Raw genomic sequence first — 25,734 nt, forward strand, 5'->3', positions numbered from 1 at the left:
TGCTTGACTTTAGTGACATCTACTGTTTACTCTTAAGTTTAGAAAACCCGTTGTCCCAAATAATCATAATAATAATAATAATAACATAGGCTACGTTTCAATAATAGATTGTTTCAATACGATTTTAAATATAGCCTATTATTTAAGTACATTGATGTTTTTAGCAGCCCTATAATAATAATAATAATAATAATGATAATAAATATAAAAATGATAACATATGTTTCAATAAAGGATTGTTTCAATAAGATTTTAAATATAGCCTATTCTATATTTATGTAGCCTACAATAACGTAACCCCTTTTAGCAGCCCTTTAATAATAATAGTAATAATAAATACAATGGAAAAAATATATATACAAAAAGCACCAAGTACTTAAACCATATAAAATACAATATTGTAACATAAGATTGAAGATAACATAAGATTGAAGATAACATAAGATTGAAGACCGCTATATAAAAAAATAAGAAAACCGGAAATTAAAACTAAATAATAAAGAAACTAAACATACACTATAGGATCCATTTAAGATTAAAACATTATGATGATGATGATAACAAAATCTCCATACCTTATTATTATTATTATATTACTTTCACAAGCATACATTTATTTCCTTAGGCAAACACAATAATGCCTAGGCTATGTTTAGTTTAGAGGTGATTTACTGGACATTTACGCATTCCTGCGACCATAACAAGCGGTGTAAACTGATGCATGGATGGATCATAGTTATATTTTAGGTGGGTTTGAAATTGACGTACTTTTGGCACAAAAATCGATCACTCATAAATCGATTCACCAACCCAGTCCAGTTCCCAGATCTACGACCAGATCGTGTTGTCGATTGCCGAGCGTAAATTCATAAATTAGTTGTCATCACGGTCTGCATTAACGTTTATCTGAAGCTTTCATAATACAACTTAAGACGGCTGGTTTGGATATAATCAAGACAAATGACTGTATCAGTCCGTTTTATTCTCATTAGAAGTCAGTTCTATTAATACTAGCAGGTAAGACACACGAGATAAATTAGCATTCGAGGATAACGGCTAACAAACATGCTAAGACTTGTATGTGTAACTTAATGTTAAACTTGATCTTATTCACATTTTATGTTTTCATTTATTTGTATTTGCATTATCGTTATCTATGGAGTTAATGTTTGATAGAGTGAGAATGGAGAAAAATGTCTCTGTCAGGCATCTTTGGCACGGACTGAATCATTCAGAAATGTATTTGTTGGCGTTTTTCTTGGTATTTAGACACAGCCAGTATGTATATGTCATGGTTCGGTATTCTTGCTTTTAGAACAGAGACGTTACAATAGATAATAAAATACAGCAAATAACACTTCAGTCACAGTAAAGGTTAAGTGGGCGTACACCACATTATTTCTGTATTATTACTTATTTTATTATTTAATTACAGCAGACGTTCCGTATGATATTGAACTAACGCCTGCCTTGGTTGCAGACACAAGGCGACCCATATGGACCCGACGTCCAAGTCTGGGTTGAATCAGGTGTCAGATGTGGTGTTTGTCATAGAGGGAACTGCAAACCTTGGTCCATATTTTGAATCACTTCAGAAGAATTACATACTACCGACTATAGAGTAAGAGTCTTCACCTGTTTTTTCACGCTGACATTTGTTATACTGCTGTACTGACCTACCTTGTGTGATCACAGGTATTTTAATGGAGGACCACCTGCCGAAACAGATTTTGGAGGAGATGTGAGTTGGATGAATCCGTTTAAACCTGCTCTTTACATTAGTGCTGTCATTTCAACATCTGATAATATTTTTGCTTTTTTATAGTATGGTGGCACTCAATATGGACTGGTGGTCTTCAACACAGTGGATTGTGCTCCAGAATCCTACGTCCAGTGCCACGCTCCCACCAGCTCCGCTTTTGAGTTTGTCTCTTGGATTGACAGCATTCGGTAAGAGCTGCTCCACGATAGAAAGTCTGAGATAAAAGTGTGCTTTTGCTTGTTTAGATGAGCTGCTAGTTTATGAGTGTATTGTCTGCTTTGAAGATTTTCATGTTTTAAATTCTGAGAATTTCAACTCTTACACTGATGCTTTCTGCGCAGATTCATGGGAGGTGGGGCAGAGAGCTGCAGTCTCATAGCTGAGGGTCTTTCTGTGGCCCTGCAGCTTTTTGATGACTTCAAAAAGATGAGGGAGCAAATGTGAGTTCTTTAACTTGTTCTGTGTAATCAAAAGTGTGTGGTTGTATACGTGTTCTCATTGTTTCTCTATGCAGCGGTCAGACCCACAAGGTTTGCGTGTTGCTGTGTAATTCTCCTCCGTACTTACTACCGGCTGTGGAGAGCGTCAGCTATACGGGCTGCACCGCAGACAGCCTGGTCCAGATCATACGTGACGTGAGTCTGCACTGATCTACTTTTTATCAGATATGTCTGTCAGAGTTCTGCTGTAACGATAAAAGATATTTGTGTCATTTTGCAGTGAAAACCCATCAATAATCTTGATGTACTTACATTTACATTTAGTAATTTAGCAGATGCTTTTATCCAAAGCGATTTACAAATAAGGACAATGGAAGCAATCAAAATCAACAAAAGAGCAATAATATGCAAGTGCTATGACAAGTCTCAGTTAGCTAAAGCAGTACACGTAGCAAGGTTTGTTTTGAAATTATATAATAAATAAAAAGAAAACAGATAGAATAGAAAAAGAATAGAGCAAGCTAGTGTTAGAGGCCTTTTTTGCTTTTGTTAATTGTATAATAAATAAAAAGAAAACAAATAGCTAGAATACAAAAAGATTAGAAAAACTAGTGTTTTTTTTTTTTTAAGAAAACAAACAGTAAATGAATAGAGTGCAAGCCTAAAAGGGACAAGTTTTTTTTCTTTTAAAGAAAAGAGAGTGCTAGGGTTAGAGGGTCAAATAAAGATGGAAGAGATGTGTTTTTAGCCGTTTCTTGAAGATGGCTAAGGACTCGGATTGAGTTGGGCAGGTCATTCCACCAGGTGGGAACAGTTCATTTAAGTCTGTGAAAGTGATTTTGTGCCTCTTTGGGATGGCACAATAAAGCAACGTTTACTTGAAGAACATAAGCTTCTAGAGAGTACATAGGTCTGAGAACTGAATTTAGGTAAAGAGGTGCAGAGCCAGTGGTGGTTTTGTAGGCAAACATTAATGCTTTGAATTTCATGCGAGCAGCTATTGGTAGCCAGTGCAGATTGATAAACAGAGGTGTGACATGCATTCTTTTCTGCTCATTAAAAATTAATCTTACTTATGTTATTAGAGTTAATTACTCAAAAAGGGAGTGTGGGGAGGAGCTTAGTGTTATTTACAGTCATCTGTTTCAAGTGTCTGTGGATACTTGCTATGTACCCACTGCCTGGAAATTTTCATTTATAGTGCCTGTGCCAAAAATATCAAAACCAGCTGTTTTAAATGATTACCGTCCGGTAGCTTTGACTAGAGGTCGACCGATTGATCGTCCGGCCGATTAATAGGCTAATTTTTGGCATTTTTTAATTAATCGGCATCGGCCGATTTTGCTGTAAAGTAGGCCGATTAATATACAGGCACGTCTGCAAGCAATACGTGACGCTGCCTCGTGTGACAAGCAGATTGCCATTCCACTGGCACAACGGATAACCCTGTGATGTCCCCCTCTGCCTGCTAACTTTTTGAAGAGAGAACTACCTGGTAACTCCCCAAGAAAACGGTAAGACTTAAGTTATTATCCTTCGTTCTTAATCTAGCCTTGTATTTCATTGGTTAAATATGACGCTACTTTTGGAGAGAGAATGAGAATAACATTTGGAAAAAGCATGTGAGTAACTTTTTGGAACAGTATAGTTAAGGAGTCTTCAACCAGCTCTAGTTTAGGCTAACATTACATTTAAGCACTGGTACCAAAACCTCGTAACGAGCCGAGCGGCTAAATTATTATTGTAGCCTGCATTGTATAGATAAGCTCCGATGTTATCAATTCTGTTTCTGTACTGGAGAATATTTCTCCCTCTGAGGCCGCGTGTGAGACAGAGCCACTCATACTCTGCAGCCATGCGGTGTTCACACACAACTTCAGCTAACGATGGCACATGCGCGCACACAGTTAAGCTTTGCTACCTTGACAATAATGCAGCATGTTCATTATCATAATAAAATACAGCCAGTCAAACATATGGGAAAAAACACACTGCTCAGTTTAAATATGTAGTCAAATCTGTGCCGTTAAGCGTTATCACCGTACCCGTGATGTTATGCAAAACATTTTACGTGGATATTGGAACGCGAGTGAAGTACATAATAAATAATATTTTGGCATTGATTTTGTGTCGAATGAGAGACCCAACGTTGGTTTCAGTTTCGTTTTAGTCTAAATTAATTCATTTTGGCTTGTCGTTTATAGCTAGCTTCTTGTATAGCTTCTTATATTATTAATTCTTGTTCTTTTTCTAAATACTGTTAATTGAAAGAATTTGTTGTGGAGTTAGGGGAACTAAAATAGCCTAGCTATGTTTACAGTGTTTATTATAATGTTTGTAAACATTTCGCGTCGGCATTTGGCCTATTTCTGAATGAAATAATAAAATGCGACTTATATGTGACTTTTCTCTCTCTCTCTCTAAAAAACACATTTTTTTTATACGCATAGCATATTTTAACCATGCAGCAAACCTTTTTTAATATTTTGATAAATTACTGAAAAAAAAAACCGTTTAACTGATTGTATTAATCGGTCAAAATTCTTACGGTCGGTTAACCAGTTAAAATGAACATCCCTGTGAAAGCAGTGGCGAGTTTCCAAAGAACTGCGACACGCTGTCACGTGGATTATGGAGCTCTTAACTCCGCGCTGTCAGTATGTTTGAATGGGTATAAGTAGAGAGCATTTATAATTCACATAAGCATACAACATTGGTGAATATTACAAAAGACAAGCAAATATGGAATTTAACCCAATAAAAAAAGTTTAAATAATGTGTAAAAAAACAGAAGGCAACCAATTGCATTCAGCAAAACTCTGAAAAAAATTGCAGAAAGTAGCATCTGGTTATGGTCGCTATTAAGGTGTTTCTCACATTATCTAACTGCAATTACAGTATAACGGTCTATTATCTAACGATAAACGTTAACTGATGCATTGAAATGTCAAATAAATTGTGTAATTTCTTCTACATTCTGGAGAGTGTGAGAACTCTTGAGAACTATTTTATTATAACAGTGTCTGTCAGCAAACATAAAGCATAAAACAAAGCATTCTTCAGAACAATTTTTTCCCAAAACATATTAATGATATTGTGATGTGCATGGAAAAATGTAATAATAGAAAAGTTGACTTTAAAATCTTGTATTTTCTTTTTTTTCTTTTTTAATAATTACAGTCTGATGGCTGAACAGAAATCAAACCCAGTATGGCAATATTTCTCTCAGCCAACATCAGGGAAGGCCAAGTGCAATATCTGCCAGAAATTGCTGAGCATGGGAGCAGAAAAAAGGAAAGACTAAAAATACCACAAACATGTGGAATCATCTGAAAGTCCACCACTTCCAAGCTTATAAAGACGCGCAGAAGGAGAAACAAGATGCAGCTGCTATTGCAGCCAACTTACTTCAGCCCACTGTAGTACAGATGTTTGATTCTCAAAGGAAATGGCAAAATACTGATTCCCGGTCCAAAAAAATTGATACCCTTATCACAGAAATGATTGATACAGACAACCAGCCCTTTACAGTTGTTTCAGATATTGGCTTCCAGCGCTTGCTGACAGCAGTACAACCAAGATATACCATCAAAAGTGAAAAATACTACCGCACAGACATGTTGGACAGTGTGTACAAAAAGGATGAACAGCGAATTAAGACACTAATTGCATCAGAAAATGCTGGCCACTATTTGTCCTTCACCACAGACTGTTGGTCTGGAGAAGCTGAATCATTAATGAGCCTAACATGTCATTTCATAGACAGTAACTGGCAAAGGAAACAGGTAGTCCTAAATGTCAAGGCCATGTCTGGCTCCCATACTGGGAACTACATCAGCGAGGTGTTCCTTAGCATGCTGAATGATTGGGGCATCAACCAAGACAGAGTTGTGCTTGTTCTGCGAAACAGTGGTGCAAATATCATTAAAGGCCTCAGACTGGCAGATATACCAGATTTAAGTTGCAGTGCACACACATTGCAGCTTGTGGTGAAGGATGGCATCAGCAGTCAGCGAGTAGTAGGGGATTGCATTGCCAAGTTAAAGACATGTGCTACCCACTTTAGCCACTCTGTCCTCGCAAAACAGCGTCTGAGAGGCATTCAAAAAGATCTTGGCCTCGCCCAGCACAGCATCATTCAAGATGTTCCCACCCGCTGGAACTCCACGTTACATATGTTGCAGAGGATGCTGGAGCAGAAGCATGCCCTGAACCTGTATGCAGGAGAACATGGCAAGATTGCCACACTAGCTGCAGAACAATAGGATATCGTCTCAGATTTGATTGATAGACTGGACCCTATTGAGGAAGTGTCTTTTGAGATGAGCAAGGCAGGGGCCTCTATCTCCTGCATCATCCCAAGCATCGCTGTGCTGAAGATGGTACTTCAGGCAGAGGGTCCCACCACAAGGGGGATCAAAACACTCAAAGCTTGGATAGACAATATGCAAAGATGGAGGAGACCAAATGTTTGGTGCTGGCAACACTGCTTGTTCCTCAGTACAAGGGTCATGTCTTTGCAGTGGATACACTGAGCAAAGCAAAAACTTGGCTGCAAGAAGAACACGCCATTGTGTCCAAACAACAAAAAGGAGCCACCGGTGGAGACGAAGGATCAGAACCGAAACGGACAAGGGTGGAAGTAGAGGAACCTGGTCCCTCTAGTTTTCTTGAGAAAATGTATGCAAACATTTTGGGGGTTCATGGAACTCCTACTGAAGAAAGTGATGAGCATTACATCTGAGCAGTTGGACCAGTGCCTCCGTGAGCCATAAATTGACAGACAGACTGGCATGCCACTGGAATGGTGGAAACAGAATGTATTCCGCCTGTGCCACCTTGCACCACTGGCAAGAAAATTCCTCTCTCCACCTCCCTCCTCTGTTCCCATTGAAAGAGTATTCAGTGAGATTGGGATCATGTATGAGAAGAAGAGGAGCAGGCTCACAGGAGAAAATGCAGAGAGGCTGTGTTTCCTGAACTACAACCTGCAGCTCTTAAACTGGCAGTGCTAAGAACTTAAGTGATGGATGGGTGGGGTGAAGAAGAGACTGAAACTGGAGCTAAAACTAAGGGAACTAGAGGGAACTTTTTGTTCCCTCAGTAATGGCCATTATCTGTTGTTGATTACTTGTTGTTGTAGAGTGCATAGGTAGTTAGAACAAGGGTTCAAGAGAAGTTCATGTGTTAAATATACTGTGTTCAGGTGCTAAATAGACTTAGTTGCTGTGTCTAAGCATTACTGTTTATGTGCATTTACACATTTTTGTTTTTGTTGACTGTTGTTGATCACTTGAGCACTTTGTTTTACTTTAAAATGATAAGTAGTGTTCAGACTCAGAACAAGTGTTCAAGTGAAGTTCAGGTGTTGTATATATTTTTGTTCACTTCAGACCAAAAATTAAGAAATGCTGCTGGGTGCTACTGTGTAACACTACTCTTGTTTATTTTATTTATTATATTATTTATTTTATTTATGTAAGTTTTTGTGCACAAAAAAACTTTTTTTCCTAGATTTTTGATTACCCGTTGTGTATTTATTTAATGTATACATTATTTTTTATTTAAATTATACAAGTGCACTGATTGGAGAGGCTAGTTTTGTTTCATAAATGTTTAATTTAAGCAATTTTATGTATCACTTTACTTCTTATTACTTGACTTAGATTTTATGAGATGATGGGAAAAAAGAAGGAAAGAAAATCGGCCAAAAAAATCGGCATCATATATCGGCCATCGGCTGCCCTGATTTCTAAATATCGGCATCGGCATCTGCATCAGCCAGAGAAAAACCCATATCGTTCGACCTCTAGCTTTGACGTCTATTGTCATGAAGAGTTTTGAAAAAATAGTCTTAGAATGCGTTCTTTCTGATGTGTGAAACAAATTTGATCCTTTACAATTTGCATATAGGAGTGGGAGGAGCACGGAAGATGGCCTCTTTTATATGCTGCATAGACTTTATAGTCATCTTGATCAACCCGTTTTATGTTTATAGATTTCTCATTTCCATTTAATGCTATACGACCACATATTCTAATGGAAAGATTGTTTAAGCTGGGTGTGAATAGTAGACTCATTAGATGGGTTGAGTCTTTTTTGACTAATAGAGTACAGTGTGGTAGGGTAAACTCTGTTTTGTCTTCCCCTATTGTTACCAACACAGGAGCCCCACAGGGAAGTACTATCTCTACAGTGTTATTTACCCTTTATACAAATAAAATATCTAGGGACAGTCATTGACGAAAAACTGACATGGGATGTAAATCCTGCAGCTGTTATAAGAAAGGGTTGCAGCGATTGTATTTCATGCGTAAGCTTCGACAGTTTGGTGTGGATACATATTTGTTGGCTCTATTCTATCGTTCATTTGTGGAGAGTATTTTGACTTTCAGCTTTGTTGCTTGTACAAACTAAATAAAATTGTTAATATGGCCAGTAAGATTGCAGGTAAACAACAGCATAGTATGATAAAACTATGTGAATTTCGAGCTGCAAGGAAAAGCCATGCAATTCTTCGGGATGCATTACATCCACTTTATGGTGAATATGAGTTATTACCATCTGGTCGAAGGTACAGGGTACTATTATTACGGACTGCCCTTGCACAAAGATCCTTTATATCCTAATAATGCATAAACATGCAAGCAGTGATCACAGAATAGCAAAACCCTGGTGAGACAGTATAATGTATTTGCCTTGATGCTGATCATGCTGGTTGATACCAGCATAGTCTACAATATTATGTGCTATATTATTTTTTTCTCACTGTGATGTCCTGCCAAATTTGCAGGACTGTGAACTGTGCCATTTACAGTATGTATAAAAGCTGATGTATGTTTCTGATATGCAGTTAATTAAATTATTATTATTATTATTTATTTTTTTGGCTGTAGCGAGGGATCCATTTTTCTGTAATTGCTCCACGGAAACTTCCAGCGCTTCAATCTCTTTTTGAAAGAGCATCCTCTGTAGCAGGTGCACCAGAATCCTCACACCCAGACTACAGTCAAGACCCCTTTCACATGGTGTTAGTCAGGGGCATTGCACTTCCTGGTAAGAAAGACACTTGACCTGATATGTTTGTGAATGTGCAGTGATATAACATCAACAGCTTAACAGCAGATGTGAGAATAAAGTAGCACTTTATTGTATTGTTAGATTTGCTCTGATTAATGCTTTCTGTTTCATCTGTGTGTGTCCAGTTGGTCCTGGAGGAGGTTCTGGTGCAGTCTCCCTTAAACCTGTCTTGCCACTTCCGTCTTTGCCAGTGTCCCAGTCTTTGGGCGCAGTAACCCAGACTCCTCCTCCTACCCTTTCATACCAGGTGTGTGCTAATGGAATTAATAGAATTATATAAATTCATTACATATACACTATTGTTTAAGGTCAATATATCCCCCCCCCCAAAATAAATACTTGTATTCAGCAAGGATTCATTAAATTGTTCAAAAGTGGCAGTGCAGACATTTATTTTGTGAAGGATTTCTGTTTTGAAATCAGTGCTGTTCTTTGAACATTCATTTAATGTATCATGGTTGCGACAAACATTAAGCAGCACAGCTGTTTTCATCACCAAATCAGTCAATTAGAATAATTTCTGAAAGATCACGTGACACTGAAGCCTGGAGTTATGGCTACTCAAAATTCAGCTTTGGCAACACTATAATAATTTACATTTTAAAATATATAATTATATTGCTGTTTTTGCTATATTTTGATTAAATAAATGCAGCCTTGGTGAGCACATGAGACTTTCAAAACCATAAAATAATCTTACTGACCTCAGACTTTTGAATGGCAGTGTATATATTTACATGAAACTCCTTTCAAGCAAAACATTTCACAAAACTAGTTTCTTAGGTGTCAGATTCTAAAACAATAGGCCTGTATAAATAAATTATATTAATAAATTAAACTTTGGATGGGATATTTTTTTTTGTGAGATATTAAAGCTTTATGGGATTAAAATTATACAAAAATGGTAAAGCATTTTAGGATATTGTCTGCTGTAGTCACATGAAAACAATATATAAAGACATATAGGCCTAATGAAAAGCTGAGTCAGAGCAGAGAAATTGTATATAATGGGTTTGCCACAGGAAAAATGGGGACAAAAAGGAAAAACAAAAATATATGCATGTTTTAATGAGCAGTTCACTTACCATTGGCAGGTGAGGTAAAAGGTTAATTTTGGACCCTGCTATCTCACTGCTTCGGTGATGTAGAGTAATCAGAGCACTTCTCTCAATAACAGGCTAATCTCGGTCTGCTCATTCTGAACCTTTCTGTTCTTAATTGGAGGCACATTATTGGTAATTTTCAGCATACAGAGCCTCATTTTGATTCTTAAGATTAAGACTAACTGTTTTTATAAACTCATTTGAATAGATCTAAGTGGCAGATGAGATGTGCATGAATGCATTTGTATTTGGTGGAAGGAACTGGCTTTGTTTTCAAGCAAGGCTGTGCACACTAATGATGAGATCTCATGAATGTTGTCTCTCTCTGTTGCATACACACTCTCTCTCTTGCTAAAGAATCCCTCTCTAAAGGCAGCCCATGATGAAGCACAGAAGGTGCTAGATGCAGCCACTCACCAGCAAAAGAGCCGATGTGAGTCAAATTGTGTCCCTGTATTCTTGAATCTTCTGCTGTTTCACTATATTTTCCACCATTTTCTTTGTTGTTTTTGTTTGTTCGCAGTTCCTCAAATGCAAAATGCTCCCTTCAGCCAGTCACTCGCATCAGGAGGTAAACCCAACCTATCTACAGTTACCACAGTGTCACCGCCATTGTTAACGCAGCAACAAGTTCCACCTCAGCAGCCACCACAGCAACCACAAGTCCCACCACAAGGTCCACCTGCACCCAACCAGCAACCTCCTCGGGCCCCTCAGCCACAGCCAACCAATCAGCAGACGCCGCCAACAACACAGCCTGGCATGGTCAGACTTGAGAAATGTATTTCTGTGAATACTGACTTATTTGGAGTCCCTACAATTTCAATATATTCTTGTTTTTTAGGCACCTGTACCTGTACCTCCAGCTGGGGCACAGCAAGGTGTTGCCAATAAGATTGTAGCATGGAGTGGAGTTCTAGAATGGCAGGAGGTGAGAAAATTATACTAGTGACGTCATAGCAGTATTTGCATACTAAAAATGGTCGTCTTCAGATGGGTTTTGTGGTTTATTGCTGGAAAACAAACTATAATTAGGACTTCACTTGAATCTCTTGCTTTATAGAAAGAAAACAATGTCATTAGATATGTTGTAGTTCAAGCTGCAGCGTTAATTTATGTAGAAAAATCTGAATGTCGAGGGATAAACGGTTCTCAAGGCAGATTGTCATGTGTTTAAAACAACAAAATAGAGAGAAAAGAAATGGAACATTTCTTGAATAATTTAGAGAGCACAGATAAAACAAACTTTATGCATGTTCTAACAGTGTGCCAGACAGATCTGGAAGGTAATTGTAGTGAGTCGTCATTTGTTTTATTTTTTTTTATTTTTTATATATAATCTTTTGGTGTTTCTACATTTTTTACACAGTATACATAAAATTTGTGGATGGAAACCCAGCTACTGTAATATTTATATACTGAATTGCGATTACTCTGGGCTATACAGTTCACTACTAGTAAGAACAGAAAATGTCCCAGAATTATGTAAAAACCTTAAAGGGTCCCCAAATATGTCGCCAAAACATTGCTAATAAAGCTTTGCAAGCAAGTGTTGTTAATATTAAGTAAACTAATTAAAAATGGTTTTCTTCATTAAAATAAAACAAACAACAACAAAAAACCCTAAAATTTAATTAGAAATGTTGCTTTGGAAACTAACTAAAATAAAATAATTTTAAATTATTATATTATTTAAAAAATTATAATATATTAATTATAAATCATTTTAAAAATGACTGAAACTAAAACTGAAATAAAAATAAAGCTAAATGGAAATTGAATAAAATGTAATTGTATGGATAGTGTCTTACACACGCCTCCCAGGTGTGCGGGGAGTGTTTGTTTGGGGTTTACTACTGGAAAAGGAAACATAAATGGGATCTCCGTTCATCTCTTTGAAAGATTCTCGTAACTCCCCTGCAACTGAAATGTAGTTTTTCTAGACGTGTGAAAAAGATCGATTTGATCTGGTAAAGCTATCTAGCCATGCTTCAGTGATGTATTGTTAGGTGACCCGTGGGTATTGTGCCTGGGGTGCCATTTGCACCGACTGTAATGGGATTAATGATGTTTCTTGATTTATGAAAAAGAAGGAGAGGCCTTCTTTTTAGATTAATGAAACGCTATTGACTATTCTACAATGACCTCAAGATCATCTCAGCAACGAATGTTCCCAAACGCACAATCAACTATTGAAATATTTTGTTTTGACACAGGGTCAACACAAATGATCAGGAAACAAAAACACAGATGCACATGCCATGGTCATTATCACCATCTGGTCAATAACATGCCAGCAAACCAATGTGCGCTTATCAAGCACGGCGGCACGCTCAGTTGTTGAGGCCTGTCGTAGAGTCTGGATGATGAGTTCACACAGCTCAACGCACACTATTCGCAAACACAAACACTGCCAAGCTGCGCTGTGTAAATTAAATCAATAGTAATTCTGCGCCACAACTCTGACGATCTGATGAGTCCTGCGTTTTCTCCACACTGGCCTTTTTCAGCGATACTGTAAGGTAGTTGTTGTAAAGATGTCCAAAACTGGTATATTTTTAAATATTTAGAAATATACTGAGTCAACAGTTGGTCTAAATGGCTTGAAAAAATTAGGTTCCATCAAAAATTCTTAAAATGGTCCATTTTCTCATCAGTTACTCTTTTGATTGACATGATAACGTTTCAGTTCTTCCATTGTCAGTGCGATCTCTCTTGTTCTGGAAGTTGCACACACAGGTTGTATATTTCTCTGAGACCTCCTGCTTTAAGTCCTACCATCCATCTCCGCCAGCTACTCTGTATGTTAACCTCTTCATCTTATTCTGTCTCTCCTTCCCCCCCCCCCCCCCCCCCCCCCTCCCCTTGTCACCTCTCCCTCTGTCTCCATCAATCACCGCAGAAGCCCAAGGCTTCCTCCATGGACTCCAACACAAAACTTACACGCTCCCTGCCCTGCCAGGTCCAGGTTAGCCAAGGGGAAAATCTGTGAGTGACTCCGTTTGGCCCATATTTGCATAATGTAGAATATATGGTAGAGATGCACAGAGAGGATGAAGTTTTTCCCACCATCTTTTGTTTCAGAAATACAGACCAGTGGCCACAGAAGCTGATCATGCAGCTCATCCCTCAGCAGCTCCTGGTAAATGTTTCCTGCAGGATCATGTATTACATTACTGGGCTTGCGAAGGAAGCAAGGATGTCTTATTCTTATTCTTGTTCTTGTTCTCCTCCTCCTCCTATATTATCTCTTTCATTATCTTTTTCCCTGGTCCTTTATCTCTTCCTACCCCATCTTTTTAATTTCCTCCTTATTCTCACCATCATTGCTTTTCCTGTATCATCTTCCTTTTTTGTTCTTCTCCTTCAGTATTTTTCTCCTCCTCTTCCTTCTCCTTTTGTAATTTTTTTCTTGTTTTATCCTCCTCCTTAATCTTTTCATTCCCTTACTTTTCTCCTCTTCCTAAATCATAATTTCTACTTTTTATTAATCTTTTTTTCTCTTCCTCCTATATTTTCTTCTTCTCCTGAGTCTTTCTCAATCTTTTTTGTACTCCATAATTGTCATCTTGTCTCCTGTTTCCTCATCATCTTTTTCTCTTCTGTCTCAAAATTCTTCTTCTTCTACTCTTCCTCCTTTTGTTTCCATCACCAAGACCTCCTGCTCTTCTTTCATGTTGACCTTCTACTTATGTTTCCCTCCCCGTGCTGGACTATGAATACTTCCCTGATGCACACAGTATGCAAAATTCATTGTCAAATGAGTAGAATGTTCATTCATAGACTGTATTCTTTGCATAAATTACTAACTTTAATTATACTTAAAGGGATAGTTCACCCAAAAATTTAAATTCTGTCATTAATTCTGTCATTAATTACCCTCATGTCGTTCCAAACCTGTAAGACCTTCGTTGGAACACAAATTAAGATATTTTTGATGCATTCCGAGGGCTCTCTGACCCTCCATAGACAGCAAGGATCCTTACACGTTGCAAAAAAAAGTCATTATTTTTGTTTTCTTTCTCTATAAAGCTATGAGAATATAATTTTATAAAGCTATTAGAATACTCAAAAAGTATTCTCATAGCTTTATAAAATTACGGTTGAACCACAGATGTCACATGGATTATGTTAACGATCTCCTTGCTGCATTTCTGAGCCTTGATCGTGTGAGTCTATGGAGGGTTAGAAAGCTCTTGGATTTCATCAAAAATATCTTAATTTGTGTTCTGAAGACAAATGAAGGTCTTACAGGTTTGGAACGACATGAGGGTGAGTAATTAATGACAGAATTTAAATTTTTGGTGAACTATCCCTTTAAGTTAAAAACCATACTCTAATTACAAAATTATAGCATAAAGTATAATTTTAAACTCTCGCATTACCTTTAAAATGTAGATTTTTGCACTTTTGTTGGTGTCATCCTATACAGCAAATATACATGCTGAATTGTGGTTGGTCAAACATCTGGGTCACATAGTTTATTAACGCAGTGATCCCTGTGTCTTGTTGTCTTTCCATAGACTACTCTGGGCCCTCTGTTCAGGAACTCTCGTATGGTGCAGTTTCTGTTTACTAATAAAGATATGGAGTCTTTGAAGGGACTGTATCGCATCATGACCAATGGATTTGTGAGTACAATTACAGAATCATATTCATAACTTCCTCCTGTAAGGTACATCGATCATTTCAAAATTAATAATCAAGCTAGAACCTTCTCATATAGGCCAAGTTTTTATGTTCTCTATGCATATATCTATATTTTTATACTATATTTAAGTATCAAAAATTTTCTCAAATGGGAAAGTCTCAAATGGGAAATAGACAGTGTGTAATAATGGTCTTCATCCTCTTGGTGGAGTTCTTCCTCTGCTTTTGAATGTCAGAAAGATTTTCATATTTAGCCATGAAAAAAGTCTAATAAAAAAAGTCACACAGCCAGCATTTCCACTGAAAAAAGTGGGCTCTGAAATTAACCTTTACCCTGGAGCTAGATCCCTTGACGTAGACTAAGAGATCTGTCATTAGTGAATCACCATTAACACTGATTAAATTCAGTTTTAGGTTCAATCTGTGTCTGGGAAACGGCTGCTTAGTTAATTTTAATCCTGTCTTCAAATATAATCGTGTAGGCCCAGGCAGCTCTCCAGTCACTCTAGTTGTGTGTGCTGTCTAGATGTGTGGATTGGCACATAGTTTGATGTATATTGTGTGTGTTTGTGTAGGCTGGTTGTGTACACTTCCCACACAGTGCTCCTTGTGAGGTGCGTGTGCTGATGCTGCTGTACTCGTCTAAGAAGAGGATCTTCATGGGACTCATCCCTAATGACCAGAGCAGATTCGTCAATGGCATCCGGCAGGTCATCACTAACCACAAACAAGTGCAGCAGCAACGCTCAGTGAGTCACACGAAATGGTGTAGTTTTCACTATAAACAAACAGTTTTTGATATGAAAGAGACAGAGCAGCACAAAACTGTAAAATTGTCAAAATAAATGCTCACGTGAAATCTATATCTAAAGTAGCACAATCTTTTTGTTCCTGTAAAACGTTTTTTTTTTATTGTGAGTTCAAACACACCCATTGATTTGGCAATTTAAAACAAATGCCTGCTGATCAGTAACTATTTTAGGACCTGTAACATAATACAAGGTTAAAGTAAACATTGCCAAATTGTATCCCTGACACATGTCCTGGTTGGCATCAACATGCCAGATATTGAGGATCATACCAGCCATTCTAGAGGAAACCGGAGATGAAGAACCGGTTTCCTCTAGAATGGCTTGACATGAAGAACCTTGACAATATGTGACCCTGGACCAAAAAAAAAGTCACAAATTTTTAATTGAGATTTATGCATCATAAAAAAATATGAGTAAATAAACTTTCCATTGATGTATGGTTTAAGATAATATTTGTCTGAGATGCAACTATTTAAAAAAAAATCACCTTTAAAGTTGAGAAATTCGCCTTTAAAGTTGCCCAAAAGAAGTTGTTAGTAATCCATATTACTAATCAAAAAAGTTTTGATATATTTATGGTAGGAAATTTACAAAATATTTTTAATGGAACATAGTTTTGACTTAATATCCTGTGATTTTTTTATTTTTTTTTACCTTAATATCCTATGATTTTTGGCATAAAAGAAAAATGTATCATTTTGACCCATACAATGTATTGTTGGCAATTGCTACAAATATACCCGTGCTACTTATGACTGGTTTTGTGCTCCAGGGTCACATATCGGAAAAATGCTTGAATTTCATTCTTAGAGGAATATAGTAGCGCTCAACCGACAGCACACGTGATATATTTAAACTGCTCACCTTTTTTGGCAAAATTAGCCTTTTTAATGCAAAATTGGTGATCTACATGACTTGTCCAGATCTGAAAAGTTTTTGTTTAGAAGTGTGGAGATGTGAAATTGAGGGGTGTTCTTGAGTCCTGCATGTGTTTGTTTAACTACAATAGCAGTTAATCTTGTGGTGGCAAATATGTGTTTGTATGTTTTGTTTTTTTTAGACAGAAAAACATAAGACTATAGCAGTATGTAAGTTGGTTACATGAAGAAAAACAAGGAAACTCCCTAATATGATTGATTTACAGGCTAGTGAAGTCAGAATATCTCTTATAAAAATGCCATCGAGTCATATTTATGAGTGTATTTGTTATTTTATCCATCAAACAGGAATTGTGTGCACTCAAAAAGAAAAAACAATGAATTCTCAGGTGCATAGAACAAAAAGGAGGAAGTTTTAGTCGAACAGGTAGCTGAAATTGTCTGCACACTGGAAATATTCAATCAGACCAAAAAAGGTCTATCAAAAATATATTTTTTTTATTTTCCATATGCAAAAGTGACAAAAGTACAAAGTGTCTTAAAAACAGACCAAAGAATAGACGTTTCAGCCCATGCTTTCTTCAGCTCAGTGCTTTATGTTGTTTTGTTAAATATTTATGTACTATTATTAATTTAAATATTATTATTAATGCCTGATGAGGTTAGAGAACACCTGACAAGAGATCAGAGACCATTCTTTCATCCAGAATCACTCCAGACCCTTTAGATTCCCAGCTCCATGTTGGTGCTTCTTCTCTTCAGTTCACCTCACTCATTTTCTACAGGGTTCAGGTTAAAGGACTGGAATGGCCAGCAGAAGCTTGGTTTTGTGCTCAGTGACCCATTTTTGTGTTGTTTTTGAGGTTTGTGTTTGGATTATTGTCCGGCTGCAAACATGGCCCATTATAAGATTTCTAACAGAGTCAGTCACTTATTGATTTTTTTATCTGTTGGTATTTGATAGAATCCATGATGCCATGTGTCTAAACAAGATGTCCAGGACTGCCAGCAGAAATATAGGCCCGCAACATTAAAAATACAGCAGTATATTTCATTGTACACATGGGGTACTTTTTTATCCCTGTGTGCACCAAACCCATCTTAAGTGTTTGCTGCTAAAAAGCTAATTTTTTTAGTTTCATCTGACCATAGAAGCCAGTCTCATTTGAATTTCCAGTTGTGTTTGATAACTGAATATGCTGGAGTTTGTTTTTGGATGAATGAGGATAATTTTTCTTGAAACCCTCCCAAACAACATGCGGTGATGTAGGTGCTGTTTGACGATTTCTTTTTTTTTTTAAAGGTATTCTGACCCCGCGATTCAACTATTTTCTGCAATTCTCCAGCTGTGGTCCTTGTAGAGTCCTTTAGCCACTCAAACTCTCCTCCTCACCGTGCATTAGTACAATATACACACACGTCCTCTTCCAGGCAGTTTCGTAACATTTTATGTTTATTGGAAATTCTTAATTATTGCCCTGATGTTGGAAATGGGAATTTTCACTGCTCTAGCTCTTTTCTTAAAGCCACTTCACTAATTTGTGAAGCTCAATTATCTTTTGCTGCACATCAGAAATATAGTATTTTTTCTCATTGTGATGGATGATTAAGGGAATTTGGGCTTTGTTTTCCCTCCTATTTATATTTCTGTGAAACAGGAAGCCATGGCTGGATAATTTCATGTTTATAATCACCCTGGAGTGCTCAAAATTGTGAATATGAATGGGAATATACGTCAGAGATATTTTACTCATAAGAATTTCTAGGGGTGCCAATAATTGTGTCCAACGTGTATTTGAGAAAAAGATTTCATAATGATATTTCCCCCCATTTTAAATTCTTAACCAATGAAAGGTTAGATTTTTGTGAATTTTTTAAATAAAAGATCAAAAGGATTAACAATGCAGATAAATTTTCACAGCCGCCTTTGATCATATTTACCAAGGGTGCCGATTTTTTGGGCCATGACTGTATATAGTTAAGTAAAGACTCGTCTCTAGTTAGTTTTGTTTTCAGAGCCAGTGCACCTTTAAATCATATATAAATTGTTTGTAGTTGGAACAATAAATTCTCAAAGAAGCATATCCTCAGATCTGCAGTTGTTTCACATTTTTTTGCATCACTGGACAAAATGTTGATTACCAAAATAGTCACTTTAAAAATAATAATAATAAATAAGTACTGTTTCAATAGTTAACGTGATTTTCATGTGAAAAAAAAAAAATCACCAGCCTTTTCTGTGTGGTTCTATTTTTCAACTTCATTGCAATGACAACGGAACACCTGAAACATTAAAATGCCTGTAAATATGACAAACCTAACCCCTTTTACTTCCATTGTTAGTGGCTTGCCACAACCCTGGCTCTTTTTTTAAAGAGATTTGAAGAGATTTTAAAGAGATTTGATTTGAAGTAATTGTTTTCAACATTTTGCCACAAGTGCTGTTGATTGAGCTTAGCTTGTATTGAAACAAAAAAAAATCACTGCACCAAAAAATATATTATTTTCAAACATGAGTGCACATACATACAAAATCAAATATACGGTCACACGCTTGAAAATGTGCATGCCATGTGAACTCTAGCATGACAACATGTACAATAATGAAAACATACTTGCACACAAATATACCTTCATGAACAGAACAGCATTTTGGGATACTTAAATGAAACAACCGAAAAATGTGCTTAAAGTGTGCTTGTGTTTTAATTGTGCTGTTTTCGTGCTTTGTTCTTTAATTCTGTCATTAATCCATCGCTTGTCTGTTTCTCAGATGAACAGTGCTGTTCAGATGCAACCTGGACAGGTCCCACCCAATCAGAACTTCCTCAACAGACCGCCAGGCCCCATCCCCGTTACGCATGGCAACGTGCAACAGCAGGTAAAGCAGCAGTGCTTCCCCCTCTCCTCTCTCCCCTGCCCTGCTCTCTCTCTGTCTCTGGCCCTGTGCACTCACCCTGTTTCTATTTCTCCTCGGCTTGAGATGGAATGTGCATGCTGTTCTAAACCCTCCTGGTCTCCTCTTCTCTGTCCCTCTCTTTCTGCCTCAGTCTGTGGTGGTAGGCTTGCCCTCCGTCAGTCAGGTCACACTGATGGAGGACCAGCAGAGGCAGAACAACATGGTGAGAATCAGAAACATAATTATGCATGCATGCTGGCACCATGTTTTTTGCAAGCACAGGGATTCACAATTTGATTTTCTGCCATTTCTCCATCTTGTGACCGGCGTTGTGTATTAAAGGGGACATTACTGAAAGAAGTCTCTTATGCTCACCAAGGCTACAATTTTTAGATGCAGTAAAAAGAGTAATATTGTGAAATATAATTAAATAAATTCTAAGCTGAATTTTCAGCATCATTACTCTAGTCTTCAGTGTCACATGATCCTTCATAAATCATTCTAATATGCTGATTTACTGCTCAAGAAACATTTCTTATTATTATCAATGTTGAAAACATTTTTTTTGTGGAATCGGTAATCATTTTTAGAACCGCATGTGCTTAAAATGGAAATCTTAAAAACATAAGTCTTTACTATCAATCTCGATCAATTTAATGCATCCTTGCTGAATAAAAGTATTAGGTAACACTTTATTTTAAGGTGTCCTTGTTACACATTGCATGTATTTATTATTATAATAACAATAAATTATGCATAATTACACTAATCATATAGTAAGTACATGTAGTTAATTAATATTACTCAGTACTTGACTGTATAATTACACTGTAACAAGGACACCTTAAAATAAAATGTAACCAAGTATTATTATTTTTTTACTAACCTCAAACGTTTGAATGGTAGTTTAAGTCTAGTCTGTATATGAAAACTAAGCTGCAAAAATGGATAATTCAGAATGTATAATAGTGTTGATGAGCACATTAACTGATATGGTCACCTATATTTCATCAACAAATCAACACCTTTTCAGTATTCAGCACATTGGCAGTAGAGTTCTTATTTCAAATGCAAAGAGGTTAGCCAAACATAACAGATGTCATTTACATATAGATGTCTTAAAGATGCAGCCTGATTAAGGTGCAAAAAGAAAGTGGTGTCACATTACAATAAAGTCAGGTCTACTTATTCTAAGTAACCCCTTGCTAGATGGCAACCAACATAAACACAGTACAAGGAGTGTAGTCCATCCCATTCCTGAATGAGTCAGTCTTATAAGTCGGTTCTCTTTAAAGCGTGACGAGTGTAATCCATCCTATTCCTGTACAAATCAGTACTATGAGTCTGTTATTTTTAGTGAATCTAAGTGTGACCCGTGTAGTCGGATTTCCCAGATGATTCACCCGGCCCACACTGTATAGTTATGTTTAACTGAAAAGAGTCAACTCGAAGAGTCCTTCATTTGGGAACTGGACTACACTGGTCATGCTCTATGATTTGGATTCACTAAAAAGAATTGACTCTTATTCATATGGAAATGGGATGGATTACACCAATTGCACTGAAAAACATTTCCTAATCAGTGAGTCTCTTGAGTTGGATCTTTTTAATAATATGAAAAGCATACAGTGTTACCAGTGTATGTTTCATGTTTTACATGAGGCTGTTGAGATTTTCAAAAACTGTTTGTTCTTATACATAGTTGCTGCATTTAATCTGCCTCTAAAAAGACATCTTTAAATAGCCTGGAATCATTCTTTTTTTTTTTTTTCTATGGTTTCCATCCATAGAATAAACAATTGTGCTTACTTTTTCCTAACTGTGTCAAACTAAACTCTGAATATCTGTGTGAATATTGGTTCGTGGGCTGAGACTAAAAAGAGAATGGAATATGGTCATGTAAAACTAAGTTACGACTGTATTTGGTGTGAGAAGCCTTTATTATAAGTGGACTTCTGGGAAGAATGCTCCAAAGTGTGGAATATGTCCCTTTTAATATCTTTAACGCAGTTACAGTGGCTCTGTATTCACGGTTCTCTCCTGTGAGACTCGCACACAGAACTAGCACTTATGTAATACAGTGTTTTACACTTTTCATGTCCACTTACTTTCTATCTTCATCACTGTGGTTTTGATTTTCATTAGCTGAGAGCAGCCACAACAGGTAATCAGCAGCCGTCGGTCACAGGTGCTCCGCCCAATCAGGTGGCCCAAGCTCAAGCCCAGCCTCCTGGTGGCATGTTGCGCCTCCCAAATCCAGGCGCAAACCCCCAACTCCGCAGTCTCCTCCTCAGCCAACAACCTGTAAGTGTGTGCAGCGAATTGCACATGAAGCCCTTCTATAGGACTTCCTTAAAGGGACAATTCACCCAAAAAATTTAAATTGTGAAATTAATTACTCATCCTCATGTCGTTCCAAACCCATAAGACCTCTGTTCTTATGAAACACAAACTAATATATTGAAAAGGTGATAGTCTGAATTTTGATGAACTCCGAGAGCAACACAACTACCACATTCAAGGCCCAGAAAGGTAGTAAAGACATCATTAAAATAGTCCATGTGACATTAGTGCTTCAAACGTAATTTTATGAAGCTATGAGAATACTTTTTGTGTGCGAAGAAAACAAAAATGACAACTTTGATGTGTGTTCACGATAGGTTCGCCAATGGCTGACAGACATCACAATGTTGACCCGGCATCATGATTCTTTGCCCCACCCCCTCTCCCGCAATCCGCCGCATCCCAATATTGTGTTCTGAAAGGAAATGACGTGTACTACAGAAACCCTAAAGGGAATAAAAACAAGATACTTTCTCAGGCAATTATACCAATGCATAATTATACTGTATATAAATTGCGGCCATCATGGAGCCGCTATCAGGGCATTTAAACTGCCATTGTATGCCCGCTCTCTTTTTACTTCATTTTTGAGATTTGTAAACATGTACTCTATATGGATATGGATTTGCGCTTCTAGCACACTCTCATGAATGTGAGGCAAAAAAACTAAAGAGAAGAGTGTTCCAAAGATGAAGGAAGGTCTTATGGGTTTGGAACAACATGAGGGTGAGTAATTAATGACAGAATTAAAATTTTTTGGGTGAACTATCACTTTAAGCTGCGGTCACACTAAAACTTGAGCATATGAAATTTCTACAGATGCGGCAAAGATTGTAATATTACGCCACACACTGCAGCATCTTAACATAGTTCAATTTATTATTCCTAATTCAACAATTAAACATATGATACATAAAAATATGCAATCTATTCCACTATACTGCAGTCCAGCTTATTTAAAGTTTGCATTCTTTTAATTCAGATAAGAGGTCACATTGTGATGCATCAATAATCTATGGGTTGCACGTCTTCATGTTATATGAATTCACAGGTCAAGAGTTCACCAAGCTTGAACTTTGAAACGCAGCAAAATTCGCATGAGCTTGCATTTCCTGTCTTCCGCATTTGCATTCATACAGTAAAAATGGAAGTCAATGGAATGAAAAGTGCCATTCACAGTTCGGCTTGCTTTTATATTCCATAATCTCTCTCTGCAGCAGGGTGGGATGCAGGGCATGCAGGGAATGCATCCCATCCAGCAGATGGTCCATTCTGTACCAGGAGGGGGCGCTCAGATGCAACCTCAGTGGAGGCAGCCTCACCAAGGTAGTGCTTAATTTCCAGTACAGTATCATTAGCACAATTTATTTTTATCACATCTGTGACCTCGTTAATTGTGTAAGAGATTTCATTTATTTGCTGTGGCTTGTACTGCTATTTATGTTTAATCTTTTTTTATACCGCTTAGATAAATTTATGCGATAAGTTTTGTATTCCCACAGGTCCGCTGATGATCCCTACAGGTCCACGGGGTCCAGTCGCACAGAATCCTGGGATGCCTCCGGTGTCGAGCATTATGGAGGATGAAATTCTTATGGACCTTCTCTAAGGACTGCTTTACTCAACATTCTTTGCTTCAGAGGTTTCATTACATAATACAGGAGTCATCTAAGCTCTGTTCTTTTTACTTTTTGTTAGAAGCAGGTGCATAGGGGAAGATTAGAGGTGTTTAGAGTGAGATCAGGAGTTTATTTTCATACTTGCATATTTGTTGATGCATTTACACACAAACCTATCATCGTATCATGAGAGCGGTGACTTGATTGTCCATACAGATGAACTGAAGAGCAAGGCATTTCATTACTCTACACCTCTCTCCTAAAGATTAATCAAACGAAACTGGTTACTATTGTATTTTTATGAAAGTTTTACTTTCTATCGCTTTTACTTTTTCTTAATTTGTCTTTTGAAATCTAGTATGTTGTTTTATGAAAATGAATAAAGTTAATTTTCTCAAGCAATTTTTGTGTTTGAGGTCTTCCTTAAAGTGATAATCCACCCACAAAAATAAAAATTGCCATCAATTGCTCACACTCATGTCATTCCAAACCTGTATGCATTTGGTTTCTTCTGCTGAACACACACGCACACAAAATCCCCCAATACTTTGAAAAGTGTTGATAAAATATCAACCAAGCATTTTCAGTTTGCACTGACATCCATTGTATATTTGTCCATACAATGGAAGTCAATGGTAACCAAATTTGTTTAGTCATCAACATTTTTCAAAATATCTTTTCTGTGTTCCACAGAAAAAAAGTCATACATATTTGGAATGACATAAGAGTGAGCAAATGATGAAAGAAATTTCTTTTTTTTTTTGGTGGACTGTCCCTTTAAGGCAAAGTATTTGTTTGTGTGTCAACCTGGTAGTGCTGTGATAGCAGCGGACAAGTGACTTAAATAGACTGAATGATAGGTTGCAAAATGCTCGATTCTGCCAAATGGTGTCACAGCGTTAAAATTAACCACTCCAATATGTCATGGAACCATACAGTGGACCTCTGTGCCAAGTAGTTCTACCAGATGGCAGCACTTGGCCACGCTTTCCTTGGCATAACACGTAATCAGGCTGGACACAGACACAATGTACGAATACAATTCACACATATACGGAGATATCTTGGATTTGTGCGGTCGTATATGCATAATCTGACACTGAAACGTTCTGATTGACCATCTTGTGTGCTGAACAAACACATTTAATGACCGAACGTGAGTGTCCCATTATGCTTATTCTTTCAGAGCACCCTAAGGCATTAATTATGAAGCGCCATGTGACATTACTACATATGTCACATTAGGAATGCGTGCTCTGAATCCGTCGCACCAATAATGGGAACATGGGCGCACAATACGAGTTACCAAGCGATGACATTCAGGAGAATTAAACAGCCTCCGGTCAGAGAGCAGTCGACCATTTTTACTGGTGTGCACGTTCTTGTATGCTTTTTCGCGTGCAGACCTTTTAGAAAACAGAGACACATTCTCGCACAGACAGGAAGTGATGTTAGTCCCTGTCACCTGGGAGACGGAGACGGTTGCTAAGATACACTGACACTGGGATCTGATTCTAAGCTTTCTCTCCATCCCTTCCTCACACACATGCCGCATACACTCATAGATAGAGGCTCTTCTGTCTCACAGTGACGGCTGCTCATCCCTTTCGCTGCCATCCAGGTCATGTCAACAGCTGAACAACTGTGCGCCCTTGCTTTTATTCCTCCTTTGTTGTTTTTTTCACTTTCACACTTTCTAGTCTGCGCTTGTTCCTATTTAAAGCCAGCTCAGTTTAGATAGCATTCCTTGGGATACGCAGACTGTTTGCACTTAGCACAGTTTGATGTGTGTTGATGCACATTTTCTGGCTCGTTATTGTCTAAATAAAGTAGCATCGCAGTGAGTAAATCGCTGCGGCGCAGACAGTGATGACTGGTGCCTCTGCTTCAGTATATTAAGCCTAACGTGTGGAGTTGGGCCATTCTGCTCACTCATCTGGAAGAGCGAGTATTGTTGCAGTTCCACTGGCTGTATGGCTGCATTTAATCTTGCAGCGTCTGCTCGATCCATGTTGAGCTGTGGCCAAGGGAATAAGTGGGTCAAGGAGCCACGGAGAGTTTGTTTTTGGGGGCGATCGCTTTGACATTCTTTTGTTTTAAATGTGAAACACAGTGGCAGGAGAACGGAAGTCGAGTGTTGTTTTATTC

The 25,734-nt window shown here is 37.6% G+C and overlaps 1 protein-coding gene across 7 annotated transcripts; it reads left to right on the top strand.

The window, feature by feature from the left end:
• The first annotated feature begins 812 nt into the window (after positions 1–812).
• LOC306844322 (mediator of RNA polymerase II transcription subunit 25-like) lies at positions 813–23,987 on the top strand. Of its 7 annotated transcripts, none has more exons than XM_079376357.1 (20): positions 813–1,017; positions 1,481–1,621; positions 1,696–1,741; positions 1,826–1,950; positions 2,104–2,202; positions 2,277–2,397; positions 9,099–9,258; positions 9,408–9,529; positions 10,743–10,818; positions 10,909–11,150; positions 11,230–11,316; positions 13,288–13,373; positions 13,470–13,527; positions 14,909–15,016; positions 15,611–15,784; positions 19,499–19,606; positions 19,776–19,847; positions 21,770–21,928; positions 23,185–23,293; positions 23,470–23,986. In XM_079376357.1, the coding sequence occupies exons 2-20, from the start codon at positions 1,497–1,499 to the stop codon at positions 23,574–23,576; spliced, it is 2,184 nt and encodes a 727-aa protein (XP_079232483.1). In that variant the 5' UTR covers positions 813–1,017; positions 1,481–1,496; the 3' UTR covers positions 23,577–23,986. The 7 variants fall into 7 exon arrangements, with proteins under 7 accessions (XP_079232483.1, XP_079232485.1, XP_079232487.1 ...); XM_079376358.1 differs by having other exon boundaries at positions 847–1,017; positions 1,436–1,621; XM_079376359.1 differs by lacking the exon at positions 19,776–19,847.
• The last annotated feature ends 1,747 nt before the right edge of the window (positions 23,988–25,734 follow it).

Source organism: Barbus barbus, assembly GCF_936440315.1.
Source record: "Barbus barbus genome assembly, chromosome: 3".
Lineage (NCBI taxonomy): Eukaryota > Metazoa > Chordata > Actinopteri > Cypriniformes > Cyprinidae > Barbus > Barbus barbus.

What these genes read in the sequence shown, in the direction of transcription:
- LOC306844322 (XM_079376357.1), top strand. Translation starts at nt 1,497, where the DNA reads ATGGACCCGACGTCCAAGTCTGGGTTGAATCAGGTGTCAGATGTGGTG. An exon ending in AAACAGATTTTGGAGGAGAT is followed by an intron (nt 1,742 to 1,825) that starts GTGAGTTGGATG and finishes GCTTTTTTATAG; the next exon opens with TATGGTGGCACTCAATATGG. An exon ending in TCCTCCTCAGCCAACAACCT is followed by an intron (nt 21,929 to 23,184) that starts GTAAGTGTGTGC and finishes CTCTCTCTGCAG; the next exon opens with CAGGGTGGGATGCAGGGCAT.